At 40.2% G+C, this 12,913-nt stretch overlaps 1 protein-coding gene and 1 long non-coding RNA gene across 2 annotated transcripts in view; one reads left to right on the forward strand and one right to left on the reverse strand.

Annotated features, from left to right (window-relative positions):
* LOC311049974 overlaps positions 1–12,913 on the forward strand; it is a 56,226-nt gene that overhangs the window by 7,597 nt on the left and 35,716 nt on the right. The gene's annotated exons all lie outside the window — the stretch shown is intronic.
* On the reverse strand, positions 1,208–9,311 carry psmd14 (proteasome 26S subunit, non-ATPase 14). The gene is made up of 11 exons (XM_084051820.1): positions 9,202–9,311; positions 8,266–8,321; positions 8,003–8,074; positions 7,573–7,692; positions 6,960–7,030; positions 6,089–6,239; positions 3,699–3,806; positions 2,966–3,040; positions 2,751–2,876; positions 1,502–1,564; positions 1,208–1,377 (listed from the first exon to the last, which is right to left on the reverse strand). The coding sequence occupies exons 2-11, from the start codon at positions 8,311–8,313 to the stop codon at positions 1,279–1,281; spliced, it is 933 nt and encodes a 310-aa protein (XP_083907946.1). The 5' UTR covers positions 8,314–8,321; positions 9,202–9,311; the 3' UTR covers positions 1,208–1,278.

A 12,913-nucleotide genomic window follows, 5' to 3' on the forward strand; every position in this document is an offset into this window, starting at 1 on the left:
CCTGTAAAGCCATTATGGAGACCTTTTCTCACCACGTTGTAACAGACTAGAGAAGAACGGTCTGTTAGGCCCAGGTTCAGCTATGAGAACACAACTCCCCTAATGAGAACAGAACATTGCAGTTGGATTAGATCATTCAACTGATGCAGCACAAATGTCGACTTGACTGCTGCTCTGGGATGAGTGTGACCTCTTCTATCCATATATTGTCCAAATTAAATGTCAAGTCTGTAGATTATTAAGGTGTGCTCTCTCTCTTCAACCCATAGCAGATGTGAATTGTGAACAGATTGAGATACTTTTTGAAATTGTACGGAAAATGTGTTATTTGCAATTCCAGAGAGCATGACTGTCAACTTACATTATTCAATTAAATAATGTAATTATTGCTGTGTTGAATGTTCCCAAGAAAATATACTTTTCAGAATTCTTAACAGTTTACATTTTTTGTTCCCTTCGGCATTGGCAGTTTGGCACCATGTCAGCAATGATAGTGTGTATATATATATATATTCTATATATTTTTACACACACACACACACACACAGAGCACAAAAAGTTCTGAAATTTGTTGGTAGATTATTTCTGTCGAACAATGCAGGGAAACTATACAGGCTTTCCAACGGTGTAAGTTATTGCCATGAAGTATTGTTACAACAGAAATAATCTAGCAAACACAGATCTCCGAAGAATTTCAGACCTAGCCCCTTTCACTTCCTCATTTGAAATGAGTTCATATCAATGTGACATATGTAATGTATTTTATTCAGAGGACAGGCAAGATTGTATTTGATTATCATGTTCGATTTTAGAGAGACCTATGAATTAGACAGACTGCAGATAACTATAGGGGAAGAACAGGCGCTGCATATTACCAACGCCTTGGTAATATGCAAACAAATAAATTCCCTCTTATTGGCAAACAATTGTCCACATAATGTTAAGACTTTTATGTACATTGAGTACACTGAATTATCATGCGATTATTTAAGACTCAACTATGAACAAACCTATTCTACTCTTCACTGGCCGCATAGAAGCTCATACTAATGAATTCTACTCTATCCCAGCCCATCTGTGGCTCCACCTAGAGGTCATAAATGGTAATCGCATGATTAATGAGGCTAAAAACTATCTGACAACAAAAGCACATATAGCAGCAGTATGTGGGAAATGTGTGCATTTATGAAAAACACAAGCTGAGTCATAACGTCATACACATATTTATTTTATATAAAAGAAAACAATTGCAATATTAACAGTTATACATAGAAGGCTTTACTGAAAGACTACTGTATCCAACATGGCAGCTAGGCACTGAACAATGTTGGAGGTCATCAGAACATCAACGTGCTCTTCCAAGTGCCTCTTAGGATCCTGTAAAAATGACAGAATCACATAATAAGGTATTTCATTCTTTCTTGGTTATCAACATCATTGGTTGTAAACAACCATGGACAACATTTTAGGGATTTGAAAGTTGAAATTTCACATCCATTACCTGTTTTCCAACATTTTTGATGGCCAATTGCTCTGGGGTCATCTTGTCCTCTTCCTCAACAGCCTGGGTTGGAAAAAAACAATTAATTAATACCAGTGGTGTCATGGGGGCCACACGGAGTAGGACGGTGTGTGGCCAGTAATTTCACGCGCAAGGTACGGCACGGCACGCGCGTGCACGCTAGAACATGCGCCCCCCCCCCCCCCCCTCCCCGTAGATTCAAGAGCCAAGTACCCAAATGGCTACTTTGCATAACAGGTTTACAAGTGAGTGTGAAAATGTATCCTCAGATTCCTCACACCTCGCATCTATAGGCTACACGCAGAACCGGTACACAGCATGTTGGCTTCAGTAGGGCTGCTGCCAGTATCCTATCCGCACGCAGCAATGCCTCAGCCACCGTCGAAGAAGAGAAAGATACTCGTTCAAAGCAAACTTTTAGTTTCAGCTCTATAATTAATGGCATTCCTTGATTTTGTATTAGTTTAAAAAGACTAAAACTAAGCTAAAAAACATTTCCTATACAAACATCCTCCTATAATTTGACAAACCTCTGTAATGCATGGGTGCATGGTGTAGTGGTGAGGCCAAAATTGTTCTGCCCGTTTCTCCTCAGTGGCTGGAGCAATTGATCTGAATCTGCACACAGCCATTGACCATTACCATGTGCACCTAACAGCGAAGCCCGTTTTCCAATTACACAGAAATCGTGAAATCTCAGCTGTTTATTAGCGATTTTGTGTTCGCTGGCTCCCGGGTTGCCAGATCATGTGCGCATATCCCCCCACGGGTATGGTTTAGTGTTTCCTAATTTAAGGTAAAATAAAATGCGATGTGCCCGTGCGCGTGACGTCATTAAAATACCGTCCTGCCAGTAAAAAATTGATTTTAATGGCTTTTTGTAGGGCTGGGCAATTAAACGTACATATATGGAAACCTACATATAGAACCTAGAGCATGCTTAATCTTGCTCATTAATTGAATAATTGAGATGCGTTTTTTTTTTAAATAACTTAAACTTATATATCGACACAAAAAAATATATATTTTAATAATCAACAAAATCGGTTAGTCTGGTTAACCACTTATGCCCTGGCCTGTATTATACTCATTGTACAATGGTGGCGTGTGAAAATAGCCAATGTACAAGCTTACATCTGCCATTTTCTTTTTTTATATCATCGTTCATTAATAGTAATCGAGGCAAAAGTTTGACATAATCGAGATATTGATTTGAAGTCATATCGACCTTATTGTAGTTCTTCGCCAGCTCCAGCATCTCCTTGACAATGGTCTCATTGAGCTTGCAGTGTTCACTGTAGTCAGTGAGGGTCAGGCCTTCCATCCAGCTCTTCTTATGCAAGTTCAACAGCATCTAAAACAACAGGGATACACTTAAGTTTCACGTGTCTAAATCAAAACCATGGGTGAAAGCGCTGGCAAAGAGATGTGTGCCATTCAAACCTTTTGCTCCAGCTCATTTTTCCTATAATTGATAGTGATGGAGTAGTAGTGTCTGTTCAGTCCATGGATCAGAGCCTGGAAAAACAAGAGAACTAAATTTAAGAAAACTAAACATATTAGGCACCACAAATGTGGCCTATGCGTTCTGCACAGGTTCAAAAAGCGCATCCAAAATCCTGTTTAAACATTTTATGATTGAACATGGAAGTATCAAAAAACGTAAATACGTAGATGGCTCATTTGCCATTTACGTCAACGCCGTCAAATATCAGTGAGAGCAAGCAGTGCCTCCTAATGCATGTATGAGGATCAGCTTGCCATAATTCCACTACATGAAATATGCCTGAGTCATATATAACATAAGTACCTGAGACCTTTTCAGAATCATAACGGTTACTAGTATCTACCGATAAACCCAAATGTTTTATTTAACCAAGTATCCTATACCATAACATAACTACATAACATTTGTAACAAGCCAAACTGCTTGAAATTCAGTTGAGAATTCAGTGAGTTATGATGATTTTAATTGTGGAGAAACCTCCTGCTTAGACATACATAAATGGAGCATGAATGTATTAGGAGGCACGGCTTGCTCTCACCAATATGCAATGGCCGATGCAGTATCTGTATGGATATAACTATGCACAAAAACTCCAACCAGTGGATTTGTCTCAAGTCAAACACTCCCTTTTGCCAGCATTTAGTGATGCTGCCATCTACTGTTCATTACCTGGATAGAGGGCTTGTTCAGATGACCCAGGTTTGATGTGGTTTGTCTTGGTTCATGGCCCAACACCATCATATTGGCATTGATCAGTCGGAAGGCATCAATTACAACCTGAGGAAGAGTACAGAGTGAGATGTAATGTGTATGTAATATAATGTGACATACAGATGACAACTGACGTCAAACATTTTCTGGGGGGGGGGGAGGGTCACATGTCAGTTCTCACAAGCTCCAGTTTTTACAGCACAAGTTGAATATGTTTTGGCACGTGCCATCCTTTTTTGGATTGGCACACCTTCTGTGAGAATGCTTTTTTGTTAAATAACATTCTTTGTTGACGTTCCCCCTCCTGAAATCTGCCCAACATAAACTCTGGGTGCGTGTCATTTATCCTGCACCATCATCATCCAATGGTTAGTGAAGCTGAGGTCCATTGCTCTCCTGCATTGGAGGTGGAGGCTGAGGTGGTCTAAATTGTTTAAAGATTTTTATTGAACCTGGCAAGTCAACAGTCTCACTGAACTTCCCCCAAACGGCATTTTACTATTTATGTCCCTGCAGCCTTCCAGGGCAACATTCTAGTAGTCTTTCCCATTCTGAGCCAAGTACAACAGAATGACTGACAGTGCTCTGCCTGTTCAGTGAGGAAAGACAGACCAGGCATGAACTCTGGTTGGGTGGAAAAAGACAAGACAGACCCACTAGAGGGGTCATGGGGTATGTCCTGTCTGGGTTATGACTGAAATCAACAATTTTTGCAGTTTTCTGATCCGGTCTAGACCGGAAATAACTTGGCGTCACCAGGCGGGCAGGAACCAAGAGCGCCTGTGCTCCTCCAAAATTATTTCCCTCAGCCAGAGGTATAATCTGTTTTTTTTTTGTATAATAATCGTTTGATATATCCATGTTTTATTCAAACGACTGCCGAGACTAGATTAGTTGATTCGGCATTTATGTGGGGGAACAACAACAAAGTGGTTCCAACCGGATACATAACCAGAAACCATTTGGGTAATTCTAGAGTATGCATCGCCAGATCACGTTAGGTAGTTTGGAATGAAAACCGCTGTGTGGAAAAGCCTGGTGACGTGAGGTTATGTCTGGGTAGTGGGTAGAAGTCTGCCGGCTACACTGTCATCATGACATCATAGATTTCCTTCCTTTGCTTGGTTTGCAATGGCAGCACAGCATGGATGCCCTTGTTGTGTGCATAGTGTATTTCTTTGTGGCAGAGTAAGCAACTTGTATGTCCTTTGAAAACATCCGATAGAGCTGGACATAATTATGCTTGTCTCCTTTAAACTCAATTTCAACCGCAAATTATAATCATGACCAACTTAATCCCTGCATCCACTTGGTTCACTACCAATGCATTATTTTCTCCTAAATGACTCATTCTGAAATCATAATCCATGAGAAAATTTTACTTTTTTAGGTTAGCCAACATTATAGATGGTTCACACAGATGGACACGGCATGTAGCGATCTTGTAACATTAGCCAACATTACTGTAGTTTTGTTACTCTGAGTGAGTGACACTCAGGGTGTGCCACATGTGTACAGCATACCAGTGGTTTCATAAGAGAAGATTTTTACGGCTCTAGCAGTGATTCTCAACCATTTTCATTTCAAGGACCCCCAGTTTGACATGAATTAGGCTACGGACCCCATTTAATGGCATTTCTATCTCTGGGACCCCAATGTTTTATATTGTAAAATCAATGTTAATGTAACTCTGAGTGTACAAATGGAACCAAATGGACCCTAACGGGTCCATTTGGTTCCATTTGTACACTCTCAGAGTTACAGACCCATAAGGGTCCATTTGGTTCCTATCCATCATTTTGCTGGGGGCCCCCTGGAACTCCCTCAAGGACCCCTGGGGGTCCCCGGACCCCACTTTGAGAACAAATGCAGTATACAATGTACAGCTGAGTGGAAATAGAAGCCGGCTGGGGACTGCCAGTCTCCTCGCTTTGAGTAGGCACGCATGACCCTCTCTCTTTGAGAAGGTGACGTTCTACAAGTTCTAAACCTTGCGTCTCCCCTACATGAATCAACCTCGCATCTCTGTTAGCCAAAACGTTGCTCCATAGAGTAGTAACGTTATATGCTTTCGATTGTGATAAAGATAAGATCATGTTAAAACCTACTCCCGCCGCCCACTGGCAATCACATTTTTAGTAGCCACAAATCACAATATAAAAATAGAAAGGATTGCCAAGCATATTTCAACATAAATTATTAACCCATTTAGACTTGAGGCCGATTCTAAAAACCCCTCCTGACCTAAGTTTTCTGAAAAACTTAAAATATTTATTCAAAAATTACAACAAATGTATGTTGCTATATACTTTATACGGCTTCTTCACCGTATGCGCGTACATCCATACCTTTCCTTTGACACTCTGAATGGGATCAACCACCACAGCCACAGCTCGTTCTGACAACGCCTCAAAGCTCTGCTGTGTGTTGATGTCCACCCCAGACAGCCAACAGCCAAAGCCAGGGTGACTGTGGTACCAACCCACCACCATCTCTGGCCTGGTGGGAGACATGAGAGATGACCGTCAAGACATGTTTACGGGGCAGAGAAGACCGTTTAATTTGTCATTACTATATTTCAGGGACAAACACCTATGTGTTCAGACATTCTAGTGCGAGCAAGTTTATTCATGTCATTATTACCAAATAATTGAAGTATCTAAAGCCAGTCTATCTCTTCCACAATCTTTGAATGCTCCAGGGACAGTATATAACTCAGCCCATTCAAATGTGAGGAAACTACACACTTCTTTTGTCAAAAATCATATAAAATAAGTCTGTACTGTTGCTTTTGTCGGCGCAGCGCAATTCCTAATTGCGTTGAATGCGGGAATCGTAATCTTCCTGGAACATTTTTAAGAAGTGATGGCTTTTTTCATTATGTAAATAAGGCAACGTGCTTAGTTGCGTGGTTGAAAAAACATTCACCCTCACCTCATAAAGTTGTTCCAGGAAAAATGCCCAAAGTGACAGTGCAGCTCTGGGACTTGTTTTAACAGGTTTTTGGTATGTATTGGCTTTGGCAGGTGGACCATACTTGTAACTAAGTGAAATTATTTTTCGGGTCTTGGAATTTTTTAAAGCCATGTTGACAATAAAAAGAAAATCAAACAAGGCCAGTCTAATACTGGCCTGGTTATAACTCAAGGAACAGTGCTTTATTTGTCAACCTGGTCAATTTCAGTTTAAGAAATTCTCCAAAATGTGCATCATTTTCACCTGCCAGTCTGCTTCAGCATATCCAACATCTTGGCCTGGAACACAGGGTCCACAGCCTCAACACTGACGCCCTATAGGGTAGAGAACCACAATTATTACATAATCGCAATTATTTGAGATAATCCAAGTTATTTTGCATAAATCATTTCCATGTTGAAAATGTTCATACATTTTCACCAAAAAATGGAAATAGCAGATCTACAAGCTCACAACGTGTCACATGGTGACGCATTGTGAGCTTGTAGATCGGCTATTTCCACTACCTATCTATTTTTATTTTTAAATTATATATCAGTTCTTTTTAGTTATTTGTCATAGCCCTGTGGATTTTTTGTTTATGAAGCCTAGGTGCCAAACAAAATGTATTTTGTGTTTATACGTTCCAAAGTTCAATGCGAAAAACACAATTAAATTGTTAATCATCAAATACAATTTCATGATCATGAACAGCTAGAATCAGCCCAAATGTACTGCTACTCACTTGTTAAAACAATGCATACAACAGTCATGACCAAGTACTAAATGAATAATTCTGTGTGAATATGAACATCAGGATATTTTCATGGCAAACAGAATAAACACAGTTAAATCTTGATATTATAAAGATTCATACAGTTCCTGACTGGGGCATGGCAAACACGTCAATCACTCGCACGGTGTAGTCATCAACAAATTCTCCCAGCATTAAACCCATGACCTCCATTGGCACTCCAGCACGGCCATGCTTCAGCATCTAGCACAGAGCAAAAACATACAGAGATATGTCACAGATTTCATATTACTTAAACCCTATGTGCTCGGTTGAACGAGGTCCCATAGGGGTCTATACTAGGTCCACTAGTATTTCCCAAGTTAACACCTCACCGAAAAGAACCGATCTACATGGTCACTATGCGTCGCATTGCGATGCGTTTTTGTGCACTTGCAGGTGTAATATTTTCGCAAAAAGGTTCGCCCCCAGAATAAGGATGCTAGGGTTCATGTGGTTAATATAACTTCAACAAGTGTGATCATTTTAAACTTTTGTTGAGGTGCATCCTTACCTTGAGCAGTGCCAACGATGAGATGTACACCTGTTCTGCTGTGTCCACAGCAGGGGCGTCTGTGGGAGGGCCCTTGAAAACAAATGGCAGCACAATGGCCGTTCATTCACATGCCAGGCAATTTGCTAATTAAAACCTAACAATGTTTCTTAACCACAGCCCAATTTTATACGACGGGCTGGCTATTCAAAAGCTCACACTGTGACTGTGGTGAGCTTGTAACTAACCCATTAACAGAGCTGTCGGTTTAAGTTCAAACTTACCTGACCAAGGCCTGGCATCCCACCTCCGAGTCTCAGAAGCCGATCCATGTTGAAATCTGATGATGGTAAAGGTTTGAAACAATTCAGTTAATTTAAAATACCTATCAACAAAGACCCTGCTATGCTGGATTAGCAAGACCAATAATGCCATAACCTGTCAGATTCAGTAAGATGCAGTGGTGTAAAGTAACTAAGTACATTTACTGAAGTACTGTACTTAAGTACAATTTTGAGGTACTTTTACTTTACTGGAGTATAACCAATTGTCAATACTTTTACTTCTACTCCACTACATTTAGTTACAAGTTAATTTGTATATTTTTTATTATTATAACAACACATACATTAACCACTTCAGCCGACATTTAGGCCATTTGAAAATAGCCGAGCTTGTAGAGCTGCTATTTTCAAAAGATTTGTATACATTTGAAAAGTTGTTTAATGGGACATTCTGGATGATGAGTACTTTTGGTACTTTAAGTACATTTTGATGCCTATACTTTTGTGCTTTTACTCAAGTAGATTGTGAACAGAGTAACAGTATTTCTATATTGCAGTATTTATACTTTTACTTAAGTAAAAAATGTGAGTACATTTTCCACCACTGGTCAGATGCGAATAAACAACCAACCTAACTTATTAGGTTGGTTGTTTATTCCCGGCATCTGACCAGTAGTGGAAAATAAATAACGGACATTTATTGAGCATAGTTATAGTATAGATTTTATGACATCAACTTAGAAAATAAGCATGAAAACCGCTATCGGTAGTCGTAGCTTACCAAGTTACAGTGACTTGTTAGCAGGCGTACGTAGCACAACAAAACAATACAAGATCGACATTAACTAACAACAACAACAAAAACACACTCTTCTACAACGTTTAACTTGTACATTAGACATTTTTCTAGGTATTCATAGTTTTAATTCCAGTTACCTGTTCTCAAATGTGTCAATTTGTAAGAGTATAGTGTGTTCGTAGCGTGCAGTCCAACTACAGGCTACAATGAATCAGCCAGAATTCGCTCTCATTGTGGTGGAAGACACTTCCGTCGCACTCAGTGTTGCCATATTCAGTGAGAGAAATAAGCAACCAGGTCAAAACAAACCCAAAAGAAACAACTAGGCCACATGAGCATTTTAAACCTATGCATCGGCTATTTGAAAATAGCCAATCTACAAGCTCACAACGCGTCGCTGAGCTTGTAGATCTGCTTTTTTTTTCCAAAATTGGATTAAAAAAACAACAACATTTAACACCACAAATAATCTTGTACGGGGGTCCCTGGCATAAATTGTATTTTCAGATTGGGGGGTTGATTGATTGTCTGCAGGCAATAGACCAATTATTTGTTTACTAACATTGAGCCTGGACGCACAGGTGATTGTTTCACGCAATCAATTCCCAACCTGTTTCGGGGTGCACTGGTTTCAGCACACCCCAACCCCCTCTTGTGTGTGTTGGCTAGTGAGACGCGTCCTAACGAGACCTGATATAATGGGTTTCGTTGCGCGCATACTGGCTGCACGCAGCCAGTATGACGTCGTCTGTTAAGGGGTCTATGCATATTAATTTGGGGGTCCTTGACATGAAAACGCAACTGGCAACTACCAATGTATACAAGCAACTTTACAAAAAAAAATAAGCCCATAGTCGCTTATAATAAGCGGACATGGCAACACTGCCGTCGCGCTGATGATGACGCTAGTCTTTTTGTGTTCAAAGGATTTGGCGCCAGGGGGCGCTGCAGTCATTCAATTTAACTACTAAACACAGTACAAAATGGGGTTCATTGCAGCGTTGCCATGTCAGCTTATTATAAGCAAGCAAGACATTGGGCTTCTTTTTCTGTAAAATTGCTTGAAAAAATTGGTAGTTGCGTTTTTTTTGGGGCTTGTTTCTACCGTGTAGGGTACCTTATTGAGGCTTGCTTAAAATTTCTTAAATGATTTAAACCAGTGGTCCTCAAATATTTTCATGAAAATGTTTTGTGCCCAGGGAGCATTTGTCTTGTTAGAATGTTTCAATATTATATGTTTCATATTCCAAATATTTAATTTTGCACATTTTATTGCAATCTTTGTAAATAGCAGATCTACAAGCTCGCAATGCGTCACATATAGGCTCATGTGACCTAAGTTCCTTTTTTTGGCTTTTTTTCCTGGACCAGGGCAAATACTGCGGCATGGTCATGCTGATTGATTGATTGATTGATTGATTGATTGATTGATTGATTGATTGATTGATTGATTGATTGATTGATTTATGTACTTTATTTAGTAAGACATGAGAACAGTACATGACAGTACATAACAGTACATGGAAGTACAAATTCACAATACAAGGTCTACTAAACTGGATAGCTCATTAAGCACTTAGCTTGTTTAAGATGAGATCCCCATGCACACAAATCATGCTGGACCTCCAAAAGGCTTTTGACACCGTTAATCACTCTATTTTGATTGGTAAGCTAAAAGCAATTGGTTTTGATGGCACATCGGTGAGCTGGATGCAATCCTATCTGGAGGGGAGGGAACAGGTGGTGGAGGTGAACGGAACCCTGTCCCTCCCCCCTCTCAGTGAGCTGTGGCGTTCCGCAAGGTAGCATACTAGGACCTTTACGGTTCCTGATATATGTAAAGGACATGTCATCAGCTTGTGACTACAACCTGTTCGTGTTCGCGGATGACTCGGCTCTGCTGGTCTCGGACAGGGACAGGCTGCAGGTTGAAAAAGCTCTCAGCTCTGAACTCGATACGATCCGCATCTGGCTCACTGATAACACACTATCATTACACCTGGCTGGGTAAAACTGAATCCATTCTCTTTGGGTCTAGTTTTAACCTTGGTAAGTGGGTGATGATGTTATCACAAGAAAAGAGGAAATTACCTACCTGGGTTCCATTATAAAGGCAAACCTTTCCGGTGATAAAATGACAACAAGAGTCATCAAAAAGGTCAACCAAAGAACACGTTTTGGTTGACCTTCTCCTATACTCAGTAAGAATACTTTGAGGATTCTGACAGGGGCCCTCATCCAAGGTCCTAAGGATGCGCCTCATAGTACCACAACACCCCAAGGCCTTAAAAACAAGGCTCCAGACATCCCAAAAATAAACTGGTATGGCTACTTCTTGGCCTTAAACCTACAAGTTACAACTCATCTAACCCCTGCTCATTTTGCTAGGGTCTGATGGCTCAGGGTTGAGGACAGAGTACAGCAACTCGCAATGGGCCCGGTCTACAAGATACACCACAACATTAAGATACCCATGTCTGTCAAAGTATTTTAAAAACGTGAACGAGGTCCATAATCACAACACCAGAGGTAGCTCCCCTGATCACGTCCCTCACGACCCTGCAACCAAGATTTGGCACAAACAAGGGGTTGACAAAACAAAAATGTGGAATGCCCTACCAAAAGTAGTGAAGGAGTGTAAAGCCTACTCGCTTTCAAAACTGCCCTAAAAGAATATACCTTCAGTAGGCTGCAATTCCAAACTGGCCTCGTACACATTTTTTGTTTTTCTTACCTTTAAAATGTTTATATGATGTTCTGCATAGTAGTGTATCTGTCTGTCATGTATTGTCTCCATGAATTGAGTATGTGAGGACCCCAATTGAAACAGGCCAGTAGGCTTTTCTGGGCTTTTCAATCCTATTTAGTTGACCTTGTATTTTGAACTGTACTTCCATGTGCTTTTTTCTCTGCAAACTTCTAAATAAAGTATTCGATCAATCAAATAAGTGGTTGCTTATTTCTCTCACAAAACCTGGAAACACTGGTTCATTGTGGTCATGTTATTTGACTGTAATATGCAAAACATATCCGGTGTGTACAACCCATGTATATCACAAAATTAATTATAGCCTGCTGATTCTTGTGGAAATATATTTATGAAAATCTTTTCAGCAATCAATCGGATAGTAGTAGTAATAGTTCTACACGGGCACGGTTGAACTCAAATGTCCTCAGTAGAGCCTAGAGAGCTGTGTTGAAACTTGATCTCAGATGTGTTCTCAACACATTGTGTTATATATCAAACTTCATTCCGTCCTATTTTTAACACGACGTTCAGAGGACATTGCTTGGATTTCCATTTGTAAAACAGTCCACTCATATTCAAACGTCTTTTTTCATAAATTAACAAGCCCAACCCATAATCTTATTTCTCAAAGAATCTGCTAAGGGGCCAGTGGTTCCCAAACTTTTAATGCTCATCCAAAAGAGAAGTTTGATGTCTCCCCATGCAGGACCCAAGCTAGAAAATAGCAGATCTACAAGCTCACGACACTGTCACAATGCGTTGTGAGATGGTAGATCGGCTATTTTCACTACTTCTTAAACATTTGTTTTCTAATTCATGGGGGATTTTTGTTTTGTTTTTATTCATGAAATTATTTTGAAAAATCATTGAATTTGTTTTTAATTCATGAAAAATATTGCAATGTTTGTATGTTTTGAAATGTACTCGTGACCCATAAAAATGTGTCCCCGACCCACTGTTTGAGAACCACTGTGCTAAGCAGCCACAACCTCATCCAGATGGCTGCGATGGGACGAAGAACATTTCACTTCCCAAAGCACCAGAGGCAGCTTCGTAACACGACACCTCCCTTAAACCACCATCATCCTCCTACCAGCAGA

This window comes from Gymnoscopelus microlampas (assembly GCF_963454915.1).
Source record: "Gymnoscopelus microlampas genome assembly, chromosome: 1".
Classification (NCBI taxonomy): domain Eukaryota; kingdom Metazoa; phylum Chordata; class Actinopteri; order Myctophiformes; family Myctophidae; genus Gymnoscopelus; species Gymnoscopelus microlampas.

Coding starts and splice junctions, on each gene's coding strand:
- psmd14 (XM_084051820.1), bottom strand. CDS start 8,313: ATGGATCGGCTTCTGAGACTCGGAGGTGGGATGCCAGGCCTTGGTCAG. Junction 3,807..6,088: donor TTCAGAGTGTCAAAGGAAAG/GTATGGATGTAC, acceptor ACTCTTCCTCAG/GTTGTAATTGATGCCTTCCG. Junction 1,565..2,750: donor TGGCGAAGAACTACAATAAG/GTCGATATGACT, acceptor TTTCCAACCCAG/GCTGTTGAGGAAGAGGACAA.